This window comes from Lasioglossum baleicum, chromosome 7 (assembly GCF_051020765.1).
Source record: "Lasioglossum baleicum chromosome 7, iyLasBale1, whole genome shotgun sequence".
NCBI classification, from domain to species: domain Eukaryota; kingdom Metazoa; phylum Arthropoda; class Insecta; order Hymenoptera; family Halictidae; genus Lasioglossum; species Lasioglossum baleicum.
In genome coordinates this window covers 7,994,653-8,020,195 of record NC_134935.1, presented here as the reverse complement: position 1 = coordinate 8,020,195, position 25,543 = coordinate 7,994,653, and the positions used below count along the sequence as shown (strand labels likewise).

Sequence of the window (25,543 nt, the reverse complement as noted above, 5' to 3'; positions counted from 1 at the left end):
GGATATTCGATAAAATGGATTTCTTCACCGTCTGAACATGATTGCCGACGGCTATAGAAGAAATACGCGTCAAATATTTTTTTGAGTTCTATGTCATACAAAAATTCCCAGAAAATCGGCGTGTTACGATTGAGGGGTAACCTCCCCCTTGCTCTAGTCCGTTTCTCTTTAGATAACTCTTGCCTTTTACACATTCTATTACAATTTTCTTCTCTACTTCTGGGCTCTCTACTAAAAAAAAGAGCAACGAGGCCACGCCTACCCGGAGAGCGATCTTTCCCAAAAAGAGCAAAAACAGAGGCGCTTCCACATGTAAACGAGACATCCACGTTCAAGGGCAGAAATTTCTCCGTGGGGCGCAGAGTCACGGCCTCGTCGACTCTTTGTCAGCTTCCGAGCTCGGTAGACCTCGAACCTTCTTTCCCTAACATCATTTCCTGAAGGAGGAATCGAATAATTCTTTCTGGTCGGAGTCTGATATCCGAGGAGGATCTTTCGTACTGGCGAATCAGCGGTTTCCAGTCTCGCGTTTCACCGTGGGACACAAAAGCCACGAACAAAACAGCTCGCAGGTGGCCGGAGCCTTCGAATGCCTCGGAGCGATCTCGTTAACGCATCAAGACCGCGCGGAGGCTTCTTAATTGGCACTTGTAAATTTAATCAGGAACACGTGGAATCGGGGGGTGAAGCGGACGCGTTCGCGTCTCGTGGGAAGAAGGGTAGGGGATAGACAGGAAGGAACACCGCGAGTCTCGCCGTGTAACAATAACCAGTGGTAATTAGAAGCCGAACGGCAGCAGCCTTTGAACCCGTTCCCAAACTATTCTCATCGACGATTAGCTGCGGCTGATCTCGACGTTCGACGGCGGGCCAGAAAAATTCACAGACTCTCGTCACGCGATCACACTTCTCCGGATTCAGAGTTAATTAAACTGATATCAGTCGCCGCTCGACCTTTCAAGAACTCGACCCTACAGCTGAAACCCTACGCCGCACAGTGGGTTCGAAACCGTGAAAACGCGAACTAAATTCGTAGCTTTGTTACTTATACGTTATTTCTTATGAACAGGACGTATGTATTTAGTAATTGTTTGAATCGAGGGTGTTCGGTGGTCAATTAAATTGTGGAATCAAATCTGGAGCACATGCTTAGAACAGGCAGATCGGTATCAAGGTCACGAGAAAATGTGGTGGGAAAAATGGCATCGTATGTGCTCACCTAGATTCTGTGTAACTTTTGTATATGGAACATTTGCTCGTATACAGGACAATTAAAAAGTTGTTCGAGGTAAGAAAGTTAGGGGACTTGAGCTGCATACTGAGTGTCTCGTTCAACTCCGCAGACAGCTGGTGATTTAGCAATTTGAATGAGTTCGAAAGTATCGTGTAGGCGGTTTTGTATGTTAGAGGAAAAAGTTTGCCCCGATTGCCGCAATTTTCAGTTTAATAATTATTATTCAATTGCGTCTGAATCAAAGAAGATAGAGGGTTGAAAATGAAGGAGCAGTCTAAATGTGCACTGTTATCCAATTAATCCGAATCATTTGAATTGAGGTGGTAAGATCAGCAAAATTCGGAGGTTGAAAATGAGGAATCAGCGCGGCGCGCACCCCTAACTCGCCGCATATACATAGCTTGACAAACCCCATTAACAGTCTGTGGCGGCCGCACCAGTGAAAGCGTGCACGATTAATCGTTTAATCGTACCTTGAATAGTCACGCGAAAGAGCCGCGACGGGATGGGCTGACGCGTACACATGGTGATTCGTTTATAATTAACCCTTTGCACTCGGAGCTATTTTAATTCGAAAATTAAACATTTCTTCTGACCTAAAATAATCCCGTGCTTTATGATTTTTTTCATTTTATGGATATGAAACTGATATAATACTAGTAATTGATTAGATAACGTATGTAATACTGTAGACAATATTGTGGTAACTTTGAGTCACCACCCGAGTACTAAGGGTTAACCATCTACATACCTCTTTCACTTCTGACGATATAGAAACATAGTCTTTTGAATACTGTAAAAAACATTTTTATAATTCGGTAAAAATCATATTTTTTTAAAGAATTTTCAAGGCTACAAATTTTACACAACATGGTTTCTCTGGATGTCCTGTCGAATGGTAAACATTAGCCTTTTAGTTTGGACCAAGGGAATTTTTCTCGAGCGTCACAGATTAGGGGATTGCGGCCAGAAAAAATCGAAAGTCGAAAAGTGAGGGCCACCCTGCTGCACGTGTGCCATCCTGTGTATACGTAGTTGGAGGTCCCAGCTGATCGGTTCTCGTGGTGGTCGTCGGAGTTTGAGTAGAAGTGGGTGGCGCAGTCGAGGCTCTCGCTACCTAGAGCAAGCAAGCGAGAACAATTTCTCTCTCTCTCCCTCGCACTCTCTGAAAAGAAAAAGAGAGAAAGAAGATGGTAACCAGCATGGTCGAGAGGGTGGGTGGGTAATCGTGACGAGGACGATGTGGTGGTGTTGGTCGTGCGTCTGCGCGCGATTCGGTCGGTGGGTCGGTCGGTCGGTCGGTCGGTCGTCGTGGTATTGATTTTCATAGTAGTCACACACGTATACCGTCGCGGCAAATCGCGCAGAGCGCGTGTACGTGCATGCATTGACGACCGAGGACCTAACCCAAACCGGGTAGTGGCTTCCCCAAAATCCCTGCGTGAGATCTCGCAATCATCGATCTCGACAAGCCTCGAATCTTCTGCGTGTCACCATCCCCTAAAAGCCCAGGACTTGGACCACCCTCTTTTGCTACCTAGTTCACCCTAATCACAGCATACTCCTCTTGGGAAGTACGCTCTTTTGCACTCTTGTTTTTCACCTGGCTATCAGCCTTTTGCACTCGAAGACTATGTTAATGCCAAAACAAAGGCATTATTCGAGTGCTGAGAGTTAATTCCTCTCCAAGGGTCTAGTCCACCCTAATCAAAGAACACTCCTTTGAGAAAGTACGTTTTTCTGCTTCTCATCTGTGTCTGCCGGGTATTAATTCTCCTCGGTCCAGCAGACAGGATCCTCCTTTTTCTTTATCTATCTTCCGTCTGTGCGAGTTTTTTCTTGGATCCTTAAAGATCCTTCGATCTCGTTAAGTTAACCCCGGGACTCCGAGTCGCTTCTTTCGGGGGTGTTATTAGCAGTAATGGTTCCTCGGAAGAACCTTTTCCAGGATGAAGATGGCTAATCCTTCTTTGAACCGTTGGTTTTCTGTTACAGAAGCTTCGAGTGCCCGGGAGCGAACCAGCTGCCTTGGGTAGACACAGAGCGAACCAGGAGAGAAGAAGTTTCCGGCGGAAGGATACTCGGTGGCCGACAAGATGCCTGCACCGACCACACCAGCAGGACCCGCGGAGGGCGGGCCGCCTCGCACCGAATTGCAGGAATTGCAGCTGAAGGCCGATCAAACTACAGATGAGGTGCGTGTACATCGTTGGCAAGGATGCTGATGTCTGAGGGACGTGTCGTTGGCAGCGAGAAAGATGGCGCAGAGACGACTGTCTTTAATATCTTGATGTCCTTAACACCTTGGGGATGGCGTTGATAGTTGGAATCGAGTTTCGAGATAATTGATGATCTTTATTTTTTATATTCTTCTGTTTACGATCAATGAAATTGGTTCATGCGGTGCCTGCTGTCCCCAGAGTGTTGATATGTGAGATCACTCACAGTCTGTGCCATCTTCTGATGCTTCCAGCGATACCTACTGTGCTGAAGATGAAAAGATGGCTCTTATAGGGATAAGAGTGTTGCATTATCAATAAGTTACCAGCACAATGAACTTATCTATCATAATTATGGGCACATATAATGATTGAAAGTACAATTTCGATTTAAATTGGGTTGCTGAGAGCTGAATTTGAATTTAGATTTCAATATAATGAGATTGAAAGTTGAATTTGAAGTTAGATTTAAATATGATGATTGAAAGTAGAATTTGAATATAAATTTGAATTGTATAATGATTGAAAGTAGAATTTGAATTTACATTTAAATACAATGATTGAAAGTTGAATTTGAATTTACATTTAAATATAACGATTGGAAGTTGAATTTGTATTTACATTTAAATATAATGGTCGAAAGTTGAATTTGTATTTACATTTAAATATAATGGTCGAAAGTTGAATTTGAATTTAGATTTATAATAAAGAGTTAGTCATTTTGGGTCGAAATCGGCCCATCTGCGGAAAATAAAAAATTTCCAGCCATCTTTACATGTCCCCACAGTACTTCAGAACCACCGTTAAAACAAACATACACGGAACTGATCCGACAACCGTTCCCGTTCTTGTTTCAGTCCCTGGAGAGTACGAGGCGTATGCTGGCGCTATGCGAGGAGGTGAGTTCGTCTCATCCCTATGAATAATATTCTCTCTCTCTCTGTCTCTCTCTCTTCTATTTACGCATTAACCTTCATCCTCGATCATCCTCGGTACTAATCCTCGATCCTCGTTTACTGCAGCGATAATGTATATCTCTGTCTCCCCTGAGATTTATTCTCTCGCCGCAAAAGGAGTAAAAAAAAAAAGAAAAAGGAAAAAAAAGAGAAAAGCAACCCCCGACAAAAAAAAAAAGAAACAAAAGAGAAGAGAAAACTGTGAACGTGAACATGTTCTGTGTCTCTGGTCAATCTTGCCGGTCGTTTGTCGCGCGCTTTAACAAAAGTCCCGGCAGGATGGGCGTGATGGTGTTTTTGTCTCTGTCCCCCCAAACCCCCATACGGTGATAAAACTCCCCCGTCGACGAGACTTAGTATGATTAAATAACGATCACGGTCGAAAGCATATAAAAAAAATGAAAAGAATGGTAAACGCGCTGGAGAGAGGTGGGCAAAATACTATTTCGGCTATGCAGTAAGGCTCGAAAGAAAGTAGTTGACGCTATTTCTACCGATGTTGTCCACGGACACCTTTCACAATTTTCATAAAATTTTCTTAATTAATTTTCTTAACTCTGATAAAGAGTGAGGTACAAGTGAGTAATGAAAAGTCAGTTGAAATAGGTGTGCACAGGTGAAAACCGCGGTAGAAATAGTGTTAACCCTTAGCACTCGAGTGGTGGCTGAGGCGCCACTAAAAATTGCTGTATCACTATTCAAAATATTGTTTACACGATCAAATATGTTGGTATCCGATCAATTACTAAATACTTCAGTATCGTAGAGAATGGAAATATTCTGGGTCGGCAGAAACGTTTAATTTTCCAGTTGAAATAGCTCCGAGTGCAAAGGGTTAAAATAGCAGAAACCGAGAAACAATAGAGTATTAGTGTAACAGTAGGGCGAGATAAACGGCGTGGCTGCGACGACGGCGGCTCCGGAAACGGTTGTTGTCTCTCGAGCGACGGAAATCGAACGAACAAATGAGAATAAACGAGTCGAAGCGGTGAAAATGATCATATCGAGAGAAGAACATCGTCTCTGCTTTCGATGCACGGAAAATAGTAAAGAACCGGCCAGATTTGCTATAACAGCGGCGTGTTCGAGACAATCTTGAAATAGTATTTGACCCAGCTCCGGCGCCGGAAGCAAAAAGAAAAGCCCCTTTTTTCAGTTTTCTCGATGTATATGTATTTCTTGTAGACATTTGTGCGTGTGCGTGCGTGTTTGTGGCTGCGTGAGACGGTTCTGTGTGCTACGCAATAATACCGGGAACACACGGGAACTATCGTTGGCTTTTACTTGCCGAGAAAGACGAGACGATCGATTTTTCGTTGATTTGCCTGTTCCAAGGATTTAGGGCTAATTATCGCACGGGTGCAGTTGCGTTCAGTTTTTAAATGGAGAATATAGTGGACATATTTGCTCGGAGTTCTATTGTAAGACGACGCATCGACGCGGTCCGAGACGGTTCTCGCGGACGCGAACGCGATGGAAATGATCGTTATTGCGAGACAATGGTCTCGCGGACATCTTCAAGGTCTGTTCTGGTTCCTGCCATTGTTCCCCCTATGGGAAAGCGCTTTGTTTTGCGAAATATTGATCTCCACACTTCGTGGACATTCGAGCTGCTGTAACTTTGTTAAAACCAATGGGAGAATTTTACTTTTAAAGTGTTAAAATTACGAGAGTGGAACATACCCGTAAGATGAACACGAGCCATCGTTACGTTGAAACGATTTTCCGAATGATCTCGGAAAAGAATCAGGAAAATTTACAGCGGAAATTACTGTGCGCGTTCGCGACCGCATCCTCTCGCGTCTTCTGGTCTCTACGTTTCTTCAGCTCCGCATTTCTACTTCCCACATGCATAAACTATACTCGTCTATGTCTATGCTCGTTGTCTTCGGTACTTTATTCTACATATTGTCTCGATATATTTATATGTATGTACGTCTTTATAAGTGTTCCGCGGGATTTTTTATTAACTGTATATGTATATTACATTCTAAACATGTGCTCTCACTCTTTTCTCTTATTCAATCTTGTTACTTGTCGACGGAGCGAGCGCAACCGACAACGTCGCTAACGAAGGATAAAAGAAATTACTTGGTCCCTGTTTTGCGCATAAAAATCCCCAGTCTGATGATTCCGGTTAACCAGAGAAATAATTCGAACGGATCGAGTGAGCGACTGCTAGGAAAGGTTCTCCCGCGAAAACACAATATTTGTTCGAGCTAACAAGAGATTGTTGAAGAATCGAATGAACCACCGCAGAGACCAAGAGAATCGTAACAATTATGCTCGACCAGCAGAAAACTCTAATTCAAACATCCAGAAAGTTCCGGTGCTGGCACCACGGCCAAGGTGGTAATCGAGTCAGAAGTTTTGATTGGTCTTGAATATGCGATGAATCGTTGCACAGTCGGGTCGCAGACAGGGACTCGCGAGTATAATGCGCTCGTTAGGGTAGCCGGTCGGTTGCGCGCTGCTCCGTTCCAATTTCTTTCGCTACTTACGTCTATGGCTGCACTAACTTCGCACATGAGCCCGCATTTCGAGCACCGGGGAGACGTTCTAGGATAGTTGTTTTTCTAGAGAGAGAGTGTGTGAGCGCGCGCTCGCGTGTGCGTCGGGGCCACGTGTCCGGGCGCCGAGCACGAGCGCCGGCCACGCAAGATTTCACGGCCGACGTCGATGTCAGGGTCAGTGTCGATGTTGTTGGTCAGAAAGAGAACCGCAAGAACAAGGGCCGAAAAACGAGCGAAACCAAAGAACGCACGAGAGAGAGAGCCTGTGTTGGACACTGTTGTGGCGGCGGTTCGGATATGTTGTCTGTTTGACGAAAAAAGAAAAAAAAATAAGCAAACAAACGAACAAACAGAGAAACCGAAAATAATATACTGCCAATGGTGTGTGGAGGATACTTTTTTTTCAGCAACGGTGAATCGCACCAAGGTCTTCGGAATTGGAACTGTGGTGGCGGACAATGGAGAGATCAGTGCGAGAGAAATGCTCTAGACGCGCGACAATGATCTCGAAGGAATGACACGGAGAGGATCGATGACGATGTCTCGCGCGGTAACCATTCCCGCGCGATCGCCGCAAAACCGTGCAGAGAGACTATCAGATTTTTTTCGGAAAAAACGGGTCGTTAACGAGCCAGACCGTGTGTTTCGGCCTCTGCATCTCGTTAGCCGGTTCCTCCACACCCTTACCCAACCCCCGATTATTCCATTTTCTCGCGCGAACTTTCCCGGAGTTGGGCAAACTCTTCGTTGAACTAACGACCGGCGAAAGATTTCGCCTCGGGAACGCGCGCCGAGATCATTTTCTTCCTGGAAGAAAGTTATCTCTCTCTTTCTCTCTCCCCCCCTCTCTCTCTCTCTCGTAGCCCCGAATCATTTGATACGCTGCTGCCCAACTCTCTTCCGTTTCCTTTCACGTCGAACTCCCTAGCGATCGATGCTTCGAGAAATTCAACGATCCCGGTGTTTGTACAGTCGCCGCCCCTTTGGTTGCACAACTTGTTTCCACCCCGCCCCTTTCTTTGTTTCCATCGTTTTCGCCGCAGGACGCGAAACATGTCCAGGCTAGGTGTGTTTAATTCTGGTTGGTCCCGGAATTTGAAGCCGATGGTCGTCGGATAGGCGTGGGGAACTCCGAGGCGGGGCCTGAACCTCCCCCACTCTCGCACTGGACGGCAGAGTGGGCGGAGCGATGGAGGAGGGGCTCCACCTTGTCCTGCGACCAGTATGTGATAACTTTAAACAGTCTATTATCTTCTACTTTGCTTTCATTAGTATTCCCATCTCATGAGAGACAAATTTTAGAACAGTTTGAGTTGGATAAAATAAGGAAAATGAAACCACGCCCACTCTCGATACTCTACAAACAATTCTGAGATCGTTACCTGATTAAGATCAAATGTTATGGTCCATTCATGGCCCCAAGGGGCATGAGTTGAACACGCCTAGCTCCGACAAACGTCGGAACGATTCGTGCGAGCATGGTTCGCCGAGTAGAATGATCGTTAGAGGCTGACCGAGACAGGTAAACGACGAGGCAACGATGTGTGTCTCGCGGGAGGAGAACGGTCCTCCCGGTCGGGATCCAATCGCGGTCCAATGGAAAGAGACTCGCGTGTCCACTCGGCATCGATGATGGCCGCCGAAAAAAGAACCTCTGTCGCTGCTGCCAGTGTGTGTTTGAATTATTAATATATACTATTGTCCGTGTTTGCTGGCTGAACCGGGCACACCCCCGATATATATTCTGTTGTTGTCCGTGTCGCTGATTGCGTATGTCCGTGTTTTTCCACGTGTGCGGTGTGTGGCCACGTGTGTGTCCGCTTGCTTGACTCGATGAATTACGCTCGGCCGCCTGCTTGCCGGCGAGCTTCTCCCACAATGGAATGTCCGGGATGAGAATACTGTGCGCATGGTGTCCACAAACTGGTGGTGGAACGTTCAAATGGATGGGCAGAAAGAGCCACGCCCACCTCGGGCACTTATTTTTTACTTTCACTATTGTTCACTTAAAGCAACGTTCTGGAGCAGTAATTGTCAACTGAGGTACTGCCTTAGCTTCATTGAGTACCGCAAAACCACGCCCCTATATTCGAAGAGAGCACGACAGACTGAGCTCTCCTTTAACTGACATTTTGAGCACTTTTCTAGCCTTTTCTGTAGAAGAGTATTGAAGCCACGCCCCCTCGTGCAATAAAGAATAGAGCTACGAATAAATTTCTTTTTGGCAAAGATCGGCCGCTTTTCATGTTCTACCACCAGTTCGGAATCATCCTGTGCCTCGTAAAGAAATCAATTAACTTATTATGGAAGCCGGATTCTGTGGGAGGGGCTCGGTTCGCCTACTCGCTCGCAGAGTTCGCGAAGCAAAGCTTGACCATCAGTCTGACTTGCAATTAGTGTTTGTGGTGGGCTTGTTTGACTCGTCCTCGCTGAAATATTTTTTCTCTCTCCGACTTTGCACAGTATAATCTTTTCCTGTTTGCCAGACTCACATTTTGCCGCAATCTAAAAAACTCGAAACCCAAAGAATAGTCTCTGCTTACTGAAACTAAGCTAAAAATCAGTCGTGGGTATAGCCTGCCCAGCGGGTGCTGTCTGTTTCCGCCCACATCGATATCCCGCGAGAACGCGTTAGTAGTAGAAACTCTTCTATCGCTTTTCTCTGATTACCATGTCGGATTTAGAATAAAAAAGCCAACCATGCTTTCCACCAGCCTCCGTCCCCGTGAGGAGCAGGTAAACCATGCCCACTGAAAGCACTCTACATCGTGGCAAACGAGGTAGACATTTTTCCTTGCTTTCTCCATGTCTGATTTAACGTTTGAAACATTTATGGGTAGAATTTGCCCCTATGAGCAGGCTTAGCTCTGCCCACGCAAGAAACTACGAAACCCCGCCCACGTAGATCGCGCCCCACGGATCAAACAGCGGCCCACGTTCAAAGCGAACGTTCTATACGACGTATGGGAACGTGATCGACGAGCAAGAAAAACAAGCCGATCGATCGGTGGCGTAGACTGGTCGTAGATTTGCTCCGCAAACTTTGCCGCCTATCTGCCTTGGCTACCTGGCTGCCTGTGTGTGTTTGCCTGAACACTATTCTCGCCCCTCCCCTCTCCAACTGCATCGTGCTCTCTCGCTTGTTCGTAATCATCCTCGACTCGCAAATCATTTTCTCCGTCTGTCTATCCGTCTGTCTGTCTGTCTGTTTGTCTGTCTGTCTGTCTGTCTGTCTGTCTGTCCGTCCGTCTATCTATCTGTCCACCTATCTGCACAAAACATTCACCCACCACTCACAGAAAAAAAAAAGAAAAGAAGAAAACACAAGCTCACAAGGGATTCACGATCTCGATGTGAACAGTCTCTCTCCTCCAGATCTCTCTCGGATCTACGAAAATGATCTACGGAATGATCGGGGCCGCTTGCACGCACAGGGACGAGCTCTGCATCGCTCCTCACCGACTCTCACCAATGCATCGTGACACCCCTCGCGTATCATGCCTCCTTGTCTTTCTCTATCTATTTCACTGTCTATCTATCTATCTATCCCTGTCTCTATTTCTATCCTGTCTTTCACTGTCATTCGTCAATCAATTTTTTTTCGGGATTGTTACAATCCTTGAAAGCGTCTCATGCACATTCGCAGCGGACAAGGACCGACGCGCAAGCTCCTCTTCGAAACGAACTCGAGAAAAGCGTGATTTTATAGAATTGTTAGCGCAAAGATGTTCGTTTTAGTTCACTCGAGGGTTAACTGTTGCTGGACGGATTTTCATGCACATATTTCGAATTTAAATTCGCTTGAACAACTATGGGATAATGAAGCAATGAGAATTGTTTAACATTTTATGTATTTTGTTAGACATTTTATCTAATTTATTACTAGACATTTAGGTGTTGTATGAGGTATTATACCAATTTCATCCCCGTAAACTCTCAAAAATTATAGCGAATGAAAATATTCTAGCTAGGAAGAAATGTTTAATATTCCATTTAAAATAACTTCTAGTGCAAAGGGTTAATACTGTTTGGAACAATTGAACGAGTAGAATGCAACGTACCCTCTAGAAAGAAAGGGAATGCATGCCACGTCGGAATTCTTTTAAATAGATTTATACGAATTTGTATGTGCATAAAAATCCGCAATCTATTTATACATTTTCGAATGCCACAAACGGTATACGATATTATATCTCTGCTTCTCTGCCATTCCTCCACGACCTCTGACCTTTCTTTTAGCATTTCCTGAACCGTTGAATTTACTGTTTCCACTTCTCCACTAAATATTTTATTTACGCTATTCCCATTGCGTATATTTCGCATGATCTTTCCTCCCTCTCTCGTGATAACAAAACTCCTCTCGTCTCTGGAATTCTGTATTTTATTCTTACCCTCAGACTTGAACTTCCTGTTGTTCCTCTCTCAAATATGGCGTATTTGTACCGTATACAGGGTGAGTTATTAAAAAATGAAACACGTTTAGTTTTCATGACATTTTTCGACAGTACAGCTCCAATGAACACATTTTGCCTCTTCGAACGACGAACTTGACTGTGTAAACGGACACATTCTATTGTAAAAACACATTCTATTTTTTCCTGACTTGACAAAATACTTCCGAAGACTAGTAAACTGTAATTTTCTCCGCTACACCTCTCAGAGCGGCGTAATTAAAAAAAAGCCTCGATGCACCCACGCCAAACCATAAACTTTAAATCGATCACGTCAGGCAATTCACCCTGTATACTCCACCGTTGGTACTCGAGCCCCTCGCGAGTGGCAATCGCGGTAGCAGAAACTGGAGCAACCTCGCAATCGAATCGAAAGTTGCGTTTGAATCGTCGTCGTCGGATTACATTTTCGTCGGGCGTGTCGGTATCGAAGCCTAGTGAGAAAAGGAGCCATAAGGACGTTCCGGGGTTCTCTACAATTTCGCTCGTCTCTATCTATCTAGAGCGAGAGAGAGCTCGCCTCTAATTAACATCCGGCCAGATGTACACGATGCTCGACTCTTATTCAGCGGCTGATTTTGTTTTCCCGCGAGTTCTTTCCTTCTGGAAATTCGTTTGAATCGAATTGAACGGAGTCGTGGAACGAGAACAGAGAAAGAGAGTGAATCCTCTCTGAGATTCTCTCTTCTTCTGGATCCTCCGGAGATCTCTCGAGCCGGAAGCTGCGCGTGTCGGTGAAAAAGAAGCCGAGCATCGTTTGTCGACGATTAGGCTCTCTCCCCTCGCCCCCGTGTTTACCCAGTCGGAAAAAGCTCTCGGCTCCTTTTCTCTCGGTCTCTCGTTCGGTCATTCGCCACTCTCTTCATGCTCTCTCCCCACCCCCCTCTCTTTACTCTATCTCTTTTTATCTTTCTCTCTGTCTGTCTTTTTCTCTGTCTCTCCGGCTCTTCCTTGAAACCCCAGTTCGGTGTGCGTGTGCTCTACTTTGCGTTCATTTAGGTATTCGTCCGTTTGAGTCCCGAGAAACGGCTCGGAAAGCTCGGGAACACGTCGGGAGAAGCTCTCACGGTCCGCGCCTTCCATCCCGTTAACGCCACTTCCGGTTTCTCGCGACTCAACCCGGACCGGGATCCGTTTCCTTTTCTGTTCTCGTTTCTCGTTGTCGGGTCGCGCCGCGCGGGAAATCGATCGGTTACCCTACTTCCGTCTTCGAGATTTCCTCCATAATTTAGTATAATATAGTCGACGGAATTTTCGAGAGAGAGTTTATGTCATCGCTTTCGCGAGTTTCGATTTGTTCGTCAAATATAGACGCGAGAAGAATTTTTATCTCGGGAACGGTTTGTCCGATCGAGTTGAATCTCTTTTTAACGTGAGCCCAAACGATTTGATTCGTTGCAAGAATTTTGGAAATTTTGTCTCGGCGATCGATAACGAAGATATTTGAAATAGTTTGCCGACATGATTATGTGCGGCTTAAAATTGTATTTACAAGAAGAGGCGTTTATATTTCGTGAACAAATTCGAAAGGGGCGAAACGATGACTTAAAGTCCCCACTGAAACAGCCTGTACTACGTCACAGTAAATTTTGAAGAAAATTCACGACGCGCAAGGCACAGAACCAGGCGATTTCCCGCGGCGACCCCGTTTACTTTCCCTGTTTTCCGTTCGTCCACCGGAACTGTGTGTAACCGTTCAGTACTCAGCGAGACTTCCGAACACAATGAACCGCGGCGGACCTTCCCTGCCGATCTTCTCGGATCTACAAACACCCAGACATCAACGAAGCAGCGTGTATTCTGTCTGTCCGCCTCTCTATTTTACTTTCTGTCTCATTTTCTTCTTCTTCTCTCTTCTTCCGCGCCCGGAGGCCGGTCTCTTGCGCCGTTTCGCGACGATGTCCCCGTGAATTTTCCGCGAAGGAAAACGCGAGGAGAGCGTCGCGAGTGGTGTCGAGTGGGAGGCCCCGAGGCGTTTTCTCTCCACCCAAAAAAAAAAAATTGTAACAGAAAGTCGAGAAAAGAGCGATCGGAGAAAAAAGAGCGCTTTCGGCTCTCGCCACCGCTCTGGCGGAAAAAAACAGAAAACAACATCAACAGTAACAACAAAAATCGATACGGAAGAGTACGTTTTACAGACAGTGTAGGATACAACAACAACCGCAATCGACGAACCTGTAAACAGAGTCCAGAGATTGTCGATTGTCTGTCCTCTGCGAGCGTTTTCAAGCTTCTCACGATGTCGAACAAATCAGTCAGAAGGGAAGATCAATTCTACTACTATTTACTAATACTATTACTATTACCTACTACTAGTACTACTACTACTACTGCTACTACTACTACTACTACTACTACCACTACTACTGCTACTACTACTGCTACTACTACTGCTACTACTACTACCACCTACTACTGCTATTACTACTACTACTACTACTACTACTACTACTACTACTACTACTACTACTACTACTACTACTACTACTATTACTCCTACTACTACTACTACTAATCCTACTACTGATAGTAATAAAAACGACAACGGCGACGACAGTCACAGAGCAACAGGAACAACTACAACTCCTACAACTACTACTACTACTACTACTGCTATCTACTACAACAACAACAACAACTACTACTACTACTCTACTACTACTACTACTACTACTACTACTACTACTACTACTACTACTACTATTACTACTACTACTACTCTACTACTCTACTACTACTTCTACAACAACAACATCGCCAACATCAAGAACCATAACAGCAACAACAAGCGACAGGCCTAGATTGCGGCCAGACACCGAGATCTATGTCAAATTAAATCAGATACAACAGATAGATTTGCTACAACGTGTCTCTAGAAAACAAAAAAAAAACAAAAATCGTGAGTCCGTGGCAAAAAAAAAACAAAACTATAATAAACGTTTTCCCGTTGCTTGTCCGGCTGTTTCTGCCCAGCCGTCTCTGCACCATCACACAGGGGCCGGATATTGTGCGTCGACTATTATAACAACCAATAAATCAAGTCGAAAACAAATCAAACAGACAGCAGATAAATAATAACTGTGTATAGAAATATTCGAGAGAGCGTCTCATCCAGACCCGCCATCGAGAACAACATCAACAACAACCAATAGAGAATATATGTATATATATAGAAAACCACAGAATATAATACGACCAAAAAATGATAATCAACCTATCACTCTCGCAACTATATACCACGCGTTTACAAAGCCCCCACCCCCTACCCCCATAAACAGAAAGACGATTACAGGTCACGATATATCTCTCTATATATCCAGCACCGTGTTGTTTTTAGCGAAACAAATTTTATATATATATATATATCTATGGCGAAAAAAAGGGAAAATACTTCGAGTAACAAAAAAAAAGAAAGAAAAGAAACTATAGCTTCTTAGCCCACTTCTCTCCACCAACTTCTCTCCGCACACCCTCCGCCTCTGCCTAACCGTAATACTATATACTACTAATATACTTACTAATATTACTGATACTATATACTTACTACTAAAAAAAAGAAAAGAAAAAAAACAACTCTCTAACACTGGTGGTGGTTGTCTGTGTTGTGCTGCCTCTGTCTGTCGTAGAGCAAGGAGGCTGGCATCCGTACTCTGGTCGCGCTCGATGACCAGGGAGGTGAGTGAATCGCTTTTTAGCCATATAAGTCAACGAACAAAAAAAAGGGGAACCCCACTCCGCCTCTTTTCACGCACCCCCTAGTCCCTGCCTGCCTGCCTTTGCCCCGCCCTCTGCCCCACCCAACGCCCCACGTACCCCATCACACAAAAAAACACGTACAGTGGACTGTGTCGTGCCACGCCCCTCGGAGCACCGATGTCCGAGCAAACACCCATCACTCAGGCATGGGCAGGGAGCTCCGCGGGGGCCACTAGGCCCCGCCCTCATTTGAAGATGCGGAGACATGTCCATTCGGAACACTTTGTTCAGTGAGATCGAGCTAGTCCTCTGTCGATTGTCTTATGTCTCTGTCTGTGACTCTCTAGGAGCTGGAACAGGCATGGGTGATACTCACTGGGTCATTGGTTTTGCCACGCCCACTTTAGACGTAGCAGAGCCACGTCTATTCAAGATAGTCTGTACAAGAAGATTGAGGTAGTATTGTGTTTTTATTCATGGCTCGCTGGTTTCAAGCCTACAGCTGACATAAATCTAGATTATCTTAATGGAGCGTTGCTTTGGCCCCGCCCATGTAGCGAGAGGCAAAGCCACGCCCACTCAGGACAATCTATATAAAGAATTGAGGTGAACATAGTTCATATACATTACTAGCAACTAAGCCACGCCCAATCTAGACATTCTATACAACAAAATAGACCAGCTTATCTTGTATACTCAATATTCTACTTCTGTGTCCAACAATCATGCCTGTTCTACAGTCACACGCCCAGATTGCCCTCTGGAGCACAATCTAAACTTCCTCTACACCAAGAGCGACTAAGCCACGCCCACTCAAAACTCTTTCCAACGAGACCCAGAGAAGATTTTCTATCTTCAGCCTTCTATCTCGATCTCATCTCTCGTGTTCCAAGATGTGGCCCCACGGGGCAAATCCGGCATGCTCCCGGAGCAAAAAGCGCTCATTGCCCACGTCTACCCTAAATCCTCATCCATACGCGGTTTCACGGTCCAAGGTCGTAGCGATGTGATGTCGTGCTTATTACTTTTCCTACGGATTTCGAAGGATTTCGCGTGTACGCGACTCGACAGTCCGACGTGCTCCGGAACATGCTCCGACCCCGTGCACTTCCGGAAATCGATAGACCGCTTAGCTACGCTCGCTAATCTCGAGAACGCTCTACCGCGACCTCGTGACCTTTCTCTCTCTCTCTCGTGTTTTTTTTTCTTCTCATCGCGGAACCGGGGGAAACAATCGTTTTATTCGCGTTTATCCGCCGGCTCGTTGACGGAATCGGCTCTCCAACGGGCAGATCCGATGCGAAGTAATCGCGTGACGATCGATTCCGTCGAGATATACACGGTGGACCAGTAAAAAACACTCATCTGACATTTACCGGAGTTCTCTAACGATTGGAGACTCCGAATTTTGCGGTGCAATCCATGAAGGTCGAATTCGACGATTTGCATGTTTGATTTCCGTTCGATTTTTCCTGATCGAATAAATAAATGTTCAACTCGAAATGTTACGGCCCACAAACAGTTGAATCTAGAGACTTCTACATGTAAATACAGAGGTCAAACTTGCGTACTTTTTTCAAAATCGTTTTAATAAATTCAGGAAACTTTAACACACAACATTGTGGAATTCTTTTGGTGTCCTCACAGTTCAGTCTAGTAATGAGTAATATCAGATGGAAGTTCTTGTTGACTCAACTTGTACGTGTGTACACTGGTATTCAGAGGTTTGGAATCACTTGTTCAATGGGATGGAAATGTAAATTCTTTGGTTAATAACAGCTGAATCAATATTTAATGTTTTCCCTTTAACGTGTTTCCTAATTTACAGAGTAAATAATATTTTTTTATAATGAAGCATTAATTCTTTGCCAGATAAGAAATTCAGTCCACAATTTATCGTCGAGACTACGTTTGCCCTGCTGATTAAACACTGATAACCTAGAATTAGTATTCATTTACTATTCAGAGGGGAGTTGCTGTGATCCACATTTGTTGGACTCTGTTTTAATGTCAAACACGAAATACAAAGCACTGTACATATAATCTTCTGTTTCACAAAGTTTTATGAATGTTGTTTGTGATTGTTGACAGTGATTCCAAACTGTTTTTCTTGACAGGAAATTTTATCATTTCGGAGACCAATCTCTCCACTAATATTTTTCATTTAATAGTTCCGAAAGAAATTTTATAATCTTTACCATTTCCTTAATCACACGACTTTGGTTTCGTGTTTTCGCTACAATTTTAACAATTTCCTCACAGCTGCACAAAATCCGCAGTCTACCAATTCCCGCCTAAACCGTAAATTCGCATAACGAGCCTCGCAGTCATTATATTTGGTACCCGATAATCGAAATTTTTTTGCTGTTTCACTGCTAGAATCACGCTGATTCGTTCTCGGTTGGATGAAGATGAAAAATCGACGTTGTTAATAGCGCTGCATCTTCTGCGGTATGCACCACGAAGCATATGAACGTTGATCGAAGCTGCGATCTCGATTTTTGATCGAACGGCGCGGCGATCTCTCTTTTTACACTTTTTCCGTTCCGGAGGCTCGGGCTCTCGACGTGCTCGCCGAGTTCGATTTTCTTTACTTTCTCTCTCTAACTCTCTCTCTTTCTTGTTCTTTTTCTTTTTCTCCAAAACTTCGCCGACCAATAATGAGACCACCACGACACTGGATCGAAAAACACGCAACTCCCTGCTCGATGAACTCGTTGCGACCGAGAAGCATAGTCCCCCGCGTAGAACTATAGTCAACCACAGTAACTACAGTCCCCACGGAGCGTATATAGTCACAGGGAACAGCCCGATTATGTGTATTGTGTAGCGGTGATGCTCGAAACGTGACGTTGCGAGCTCGTGGTTGACGAAGAAAAGCGACAGCCAACTACCACTGTACAGTCTCCTACCATACAAATACTATTACTACTATTTACTAATACTACTACTACTACTATTACTACTACTACTATTAATACTACTACTACTACTACTCTACTACTATTATTTACTACCTCTACTATACTAACTACTTATTACTACTATACCTCTACTATTACTATACTACTTATACCATCGCTAACGACTCTGCTAGTCCTCGCCACCTACACTGCTAACCCTGCTGCGATCGTGGCTGGATGCAATTTTTCGACTAAAAAATTATTTTTTCCTCGAGATCTCAGTTTTTCGAACCTTCGTGCATCTATCAGGTTATTAGGTGAATCCCGGTGAACGATTTTTGCTAGACAGTGACGACAAAATCGTATTTCAAGTACCTGAAGCTTCAATTTACAACAATTCTCGATTTCAATAATTACGAACAAATTCTCATCTCACAGGCTCGATCTGAAATTTCTCTAATTCCAATGTTCCCTCTCGGACACGAAAATCTGTCGGAAAGGTGTGCGAGGGTTAAACAATTGTGTCAACAGCAAAATATCAATCGAATTCGTTCACCCCATCGCACCAGCCCCGGTCACCGACACTACCCAATTAACTTCCTAACACGACAAAGACATCGACTAACTAACTACCAAACATCCAGCTACCGTGCTGCGCTCGCTGCTAACTGCTGCTGCTGCTGCCAGTACACGAATACTCAGAGATCCGAAATGAAACAACAGCAAAAAAAAAAAGAATCCAATAGGAAACACGCTGTGATCGAGTCATGTTACAGAGTGTGGATCGGTATTATTACCTCGCGGATTCGAATACGACTCGTTCAGAACTGTTTTGTTTCTTCGTCCTTTTGTGCGCCCTGAAACTCCGTCCCTGTCCGCCCCCTCGGTATCTGTCTGTCTTTCTCTGTCTCTTTTATCTCTGTCTATCTATTTTAAAAAAAAATCCTCATTCGCTTCTCTGTTCCTGTCTCTCGTTCGATCACACTTCACGCCCACGTTTATCTACTTTCGATCCGCCCCACCCTCTGTACCTCGATGCACAAGGTATTCCAGTACTCCAAACGAAAATCGAGCCCGTTAGGCGATTCTACGTGAAAAACTGCACGGAAAACGAAGAATAACTTTTTCTCCCACCGCGCACCGTTCACGAGTAAATCGAGTCTGGAAGTGAACCGAATTTTTGAACTCGATTTGCTCGAAAACGGTGCTTCAGAGGAGAAAAGTTGATTGTTGCTTTTCGATGGAGTCTTGCGCGCAGAATCAGCTGTGGAACCGTTTTTGTCGCGAGTCGCGGCCTATCTTGTGCGTTACAACGTCGCTGTCAATGTCAACACACCAGCAATCAAGTACACGGAGCGTAGACGTGTTACTCTCGTGTGTAATCTCGATGTATGCATCTCTCGATTAGACGCATACGCGATTGTATTTTGTCCGTATCTGTTATTTACTATTACTTTCTCTCTGTCTCTTTTCTCTGTCTATCTATCTATCTGTCTATCTTTCTCTCTCATATTCTCTGTTCGACTTCTCACCGGAACGCAACGCGTTCTTCCATGGATTGCGTACTTACCAGTTTCCGTTTTGTTCGTTTTTCCGTTTCCTTTTCGTTCTTAGTTTCCCTCCTCTCTTCTCTTCGTAGTCGAACACAAGGCTTTCTTAGCTGTGTCGCTTTCAGTCAACGTGTAATACTCTACGTTCGTGTATTACGATATACATTATACTATACTGGGTGTCTCGGATCAACGGAACCACACCGAAATGTCTGCGTTATTTTCTGTTGTATCGAAAATTCTTTCAGGACAACGATATACCGTCTCTAGGAGATCTCAACGAGGAGATCGTCACAAGATTTCAAGGTTAACGATACCTTTTTAAACGACACGGTATAGGTTCTCCTCGATATTCTTGTGGAGCGCGAAAAGACGAATCCAACGAGTACCATGACCATACTGTTCCGATCATTCGATCTCGAGATATTCATGTCTGAATATTTCTGAATGATGGATATCTGAAGATCGAGTGATCCAGACGGTGTGTTTATTACAGTCGTCGGATTCGTCTTTTCATGTTCTACGATAACATCTACGAAGAAACATAACAATAACATTTAAAAAATATCTATGACCTTGAAACCGTTGTTAAGAAATGACCTTGAGGAAAATGTTTTTTACACGTACCCCTTCGGATAGTACAGATTTGTTCGGAACCGTTTTTTTTATACAGCATTGAATAAGGTAGGTGAGCAGGTGGTTTCCCGTTTAGCTGAGACGCTCTGTATACATAGATGATGTTTGTATATGTGTATGTATATATTATATATATATATATATTATATACGACAGCTCCTGTCTATTTTGTTTCGTACAAAGTATCTATTGACCGTAACAGTTTTTAGCTGTAGCGATTTTTATTTCACTGAACACCCTCTGTGACGTGTGTACAGGGTGTTCCGAAAGTACAGGACACTCTGAAATATATGTACTCCCGATGCAAATGAAAATCGAACAGTACACCAGCATTCGATAATTCTCTTGATAAGTGTTGTGGCACTTTTTGATGTGTGTTTGTGTTGGAAGTGGGTGTGTGTGTGTTGGAGGGTTCTGTACTTTTGGGACAGCCTGTATATGTGTACCTAGCCACGCTGTTGCTCGAGAATTTTTGTCCGCTTTTTGTTTTTGTCATTCCTCGGTTATTTGGGCCAACAAATTGGAAAAGAATATTTTGTTTTCTTTTGTTTATTTACATACTATTTCATTCATGATTCATGTCTCTTTCTAATGACCAGACATTAAATGATTATTATAAATTTTTGATATTAGAATTTCGATTATGTGACTGTCATTTTTTAAAAATATTTTTCATATTGCAAATTGAATAGACTCGAGCGATAGCGTGTTTGTGTATCTGTACATATATATGTATGTATATACATACAGGGTGTCTCGTAAATTACCGCTCAACCGAAGGGGAGATGATTAGAACGAATCGAGAAAGTGAGACATAATTTTGTTTAGAAAATACAGGTAGGAGAGATTTTGTTTTTTAAAAAAATTCTCTTAGAAACAACCATCGAATTATTCTCCTCATTTTTTATTCACACTGAAACGTCGTGAAGTATTATTTTTTGTAACTATTCAATAATAAAAATAAAGTGTTAAATTCCGAGGGTTCTAGTACATTCCAAACAGTACAAAAATTTCGTTAGAAACATCTTAAACAAAAATTGTTAAATACATCATTGCTGAAGCTATATTCATAACGTCTAACAATTTTTTAGTTCATTTGTTCGAAGAAAATAAGTGTACAGAAATATTAGTCTGCATTTTCTCGATTCGTTAATGCATGTAAACTCACCCCCTCCGTCTGCACCGTTAATAGCGAGACACACCCCCGTGTACACACGTATTCTCCACTAGAAAAAAAAACAGAGAAACCCTCTAATTTCCACCCTGTCCGCATCGAACGTACTTTTGTCGACCGTCGTCTTACCAAGTAGGTATTTTGATTGCCCTCCGCTTGAACAATATATATATTATATATATATGTGCGAGTTTATTAATACCGTTGTGTACATAGAATCGCGGTACCCGCGTGTATGTACATGTAAATAAATCAACTACATATATACATACGAATTATGCGATAGTAGTGCGATTAGTTGATTCGTTTCGATACCAGTCGAACGAAGTAGCGCGCGAGCGAACCACTCTGCTTTTCTTTTATCCGGGATCCACCAAACGAAGAATTAGCAAAATATATTCGTCCGTTTTTCAACCCCCGAAACGACCCCAAAACATCCCCCGAAAGGCAAAATACCGTAGTGACGTCCGTCGATGTTAATGAAAACTTCAGGGGAAGCTGTTGCTACGAAAATATTTGACACAGATTGTCTTTATCGACGCCTGTTTACAGCGGAAGGGTGAAAACTACCCCCTCGGTGGTGAGAGATGTATTTGCTCGAATATCTTGGGAACCATAGCACATAGAAAAATAATACACAGACTAAAATTGTGCAGTTTTTCATAAGGAATTTGACTGCGTAAGTAGATTTCTCAAAATCTCATTTGTTTAAAAGTTAGGAATTAATGAACAATACTTTTTTGCTCGTATTCTAAAATGAAACTGTTTCGAGTGCGTGTACGGATTGATAACATCGTTTTGGCGAGTGAAATAATTTTGTAGGATCCGCTTTCGGAAAGATTTGTTGAGATCGACGCATGTCACCCGAGTATGGTCTCCGTTAAGTGGAAATTAAGGTATTCTGGCCCCTTCCCTGTGGAATTTTCTCTCGATGCTGCGCGAGACACCGTGTCGCACGGTGTGTGTGTGCACTGTCGTTTCTGCGATATCGGATTCTCAACCCCCTATATAAAAACAGGGTGCAGCTCTTGTGGCGCAAGCAGACGTTCACGCCAGTGTGTGTCGCCGTGCGTTGGAGAATCGAACGTGCGATGGACTGTGACGTGGCTGAAACACGGCTACGACTCGCTTCAGTTTCATTCGTTCTAGTGATCGCGATCTATGGGGTGTCCTGGTTTCAACCCCTTCCGGTGGCTGCCTGAAAAAATGCGAAAAACACCGGAGAAAAAGTACCTATACAAAATATGCGCGATTTGACCTTGCAGTGACCTTGAACGAAGGCCGCCGAGCCTGTTGGAACCACCTATGACTTGACTCGGACGTTCAATCTCACTTTGAACATTAAAATTCGACGCTCCCTTTCCATAATCAACTTAGAATTCATTTTTCTCGAGATTCTCAAGGTCGCCGCAAGGTCAAACAAACATTTAACTTTTAATTACTCGCATATAGTAATTAAAATCTCGAAACTTGAAATTTAGTGTTTCGAGCATAAACATAAAGGTGTCGACCACACCAGCAATTTTCCATTAAAGTAGCCATTTCATCGAATAAAGTTATGTTAGAAAGTGGAGTGCGAGCGATCGAAGGTTAATAAGAAATCTAACTGGATACCTTAACAGCTTTAATTGAAAATGTATCTCCGTGTTTTCCATATTTACGGAGAAGCTTGTTCGATAAAATTGAGACAGGACACCCTGTACATAGACAGGATGAAGCGCGTGAATGTGATCAGCTAGAAATCCTCGCGGTTTTCGGGACCACAAAAGAACAATTACCGTAGACATTAAACCCGTCATTCTCCGACAAAAGAAGATAACAAAGCGAGATAAATCTGTCGAATTCTCTGGACGAAAATTTCCATTCACGTGCTTCAGCCTGTGTATCTCATTCTCACTCTCACTCTATCTCTCTCTCTCTCGCTCTCTCTTTCTCTCTCATCGTCGTACGTTTTCTCGACGCGCCATTCCTCCTTTTATCTGTTTCACACACCGTAATCATACATACTATTCTCTGTTTTGTTCCGATTTACCATCACCGTCCGAGATGTTCGTCCAAAACCGATTACGTCGAGAAAGTGAAATACAGAAAATCCGAAAAATTCCACAAGTATCAGTGAAAAAACATTTCAATACAATACGGAGTTAATCGTGGACGAGCATCTCGGACAAACGATTGTGTTTTCTTTGGTAGATGAATATTATGAACATTTTTGTTTGATTAGAAGCCCCGGCACGTTTTGTCACACGACTCGGATCGCCCCTGCAATCGATTCAAGTGGAACGGGACATAATTTATCAATCCCTCCCCGCTCCCAGCACCCTTTATTGTTTCGTTCAGTAGAATTTTCGCCAGAAGTCCCGTAATTTTAAGAGATACATAAACGAGAAAACAATGTGGACAGATTGAGATTTTTCCGTGCGAAAAAATGATCCGTGGATCTGTGGCAAGGCGTGCACGCGGTCTCTGCTTGTTTGTCTCTGACTTAATTTCGCAGTTGTTCACGCGCATCACTGTACGATCTTTCGTTTCCGTTAACGTGTGGGCCCTTCGACCCTGTCGTAGAGCGAGGATGTTGCAGCGAACACTCTGACGATGTTAGACCATCAAGGCGGTAAGCAGTTCCCTCAGCAATAAGAAAAAAAAAACAACAAATAAGAACGTGTTCGAAAATGAACAGACAAAATTCTAAGAGAGAAGGATTCCAAAAAAAAACTATAACATAAAAGTGAAATGAAACGAGACTGTCGTTCTCGAGCCACAACGAAAACCCTCGAGACGACGCGAAAACGGAGAACGAACTGAACCGCGTAGTTTAGAGAGAAAGCCGAGAGTTAAGTGACGAGAAGACACGGGAGAAACATTGCGAGAGGACTCAGTACGGACTGATGGGTTTACTAGAATTTTCCTTTTGTTTCCTTAGCTTTTCGACAATTCAATTTCGTCCTATACATTCACAAGAGTTAATCGAAGACAAAATCGACAAGCTAAAATGTTTTGTTTTGTTTCTTGACGCTAGAAGAACCGAGAGAATAGAATAAATAAACTTTGAACCGTTCTGGACTCCACGAAAAGGTACAAATTATTGTTCAAGCTCACAATTTGTCACAAATCGGTTCGTAAGAATACATGGTCGCTCAATAAGCGCGCGTGTTGGGGCTGTGGGGCGTGGCTCTTTTCTAAGCCACTCCTCCGATTGCTTTCCCACGTTTTCACAAATTCAAATTCTTGTCAAAAATTACCTGCAGGATTATCCTGACGGTTTTCCCAGCGTTCAGTATTTCAATTTTGGTTTTACAGTTTAATATAAAGTATTATGACTCAGTGATTCTTTTCCCGGGAGTTTAGTTTCTTTTTGGGGATACTATCGTGATGACTCGACTTCGACGAGGACGTGATCAGCAAACACAACGACGACTACAAATATATATATATATATGTGTGTGTACTTCCGGTTCTCAGGAGAACTCGTATCGCCCGATTTATCTCTGGTTCTTGATCTCTTTTTCTGTCCTATAGCTAAAACAACCTTCTAATTCTGTATCTTACAGCGCCAAGGTACTCTGAGTGCCTACACTGGAACAAAAAAAAAAACTAATACTACTAATTAATAGAAATACGAAGCGTGTATCTTCTCTTCCTATTTAATCTGCTTCTGCCTCTCGTCTGCTCCTATTTTTAACATCAGTACTTCTCGCATCATCGCCACCGCGCTCCTCTAACTCACCACTAATTCGATTCGGCTCATATTCTCGATTAATGTCCATCATCGTTCTTCCTCCCACTCCATTCATCGACCGCGCGTACCATCCCCCCACCCCTCTTCGATTACTATCGACCACTCGATCATTAGCCGTAGAAGACACGCCCATCAGGGGTGGGCGTGGCTCTCGACGATTAATGTTAGTTGGCGCGTGGAACCGCGTTCCGCCATCTAGAAATGCTATTATTTTTTGTAAATCTGTCTCTAATCTGTAACTGATCTTGGCAATTTCACAGATCGACGTGCTATCAATTGATCCCACCCTCTCTAATCCTGCCCCCGTTAATCCTCTATCTGAATCGATCTTCTTATCCCCAAATGTTGGATTTACCAACTTTCTCGTCTTCGTGTCGCTTCTTTGTCGATTGCTTAACTATTGTGTACCATCTGAACCAGGCATGGAGGAGCGAAGCCACGCCCAGTTCTGAGATAATCATTTATAAAAAGC

General features: G+C 43.7%; 1 protein-coding gene across 6 annotated transcripts in view; it reads left to right on the top strand.

Moving 5' to 3' along the window:
- Snap25 (Synaptosomal-associated protein 25kDa) overlaps window positions 1–25,543 on the top strand; it is a 56,809-nt gene that overhangs the window by 10,015 nt on the left and 21,251 nt on the right. For 3 of the 6 annotated variants that reach the window (XM_076427725.1, XM_076427724.1, XM_076427726.1), the window contains exons 2-4: window positions 3,230–3,429; window positions 4,311–4,352; window positions 15,000–15,048. In XM_076427725.1, the coding sequence (XP_076283840.1) occupies window positions 3,331–3,429; window positions 4,311–4,352; window positions 15,000–15,048 (190 nt within the window). In that variant the 5' untranslated portion in view covers window positions 3,230–3,330. Of the gene's footprint in view, window positions 1–3,229; window positions 3,430–4,310; window positions 4,353–14,999; window positions 15,049–23,897; window positions 23,947–25,543 lie in introns of all 6 variants that reach the window. The other 3 variants (XM_076427728.1, XM_076427729.1, XM_076427727.1) reach the window with 2 other exon arrangements.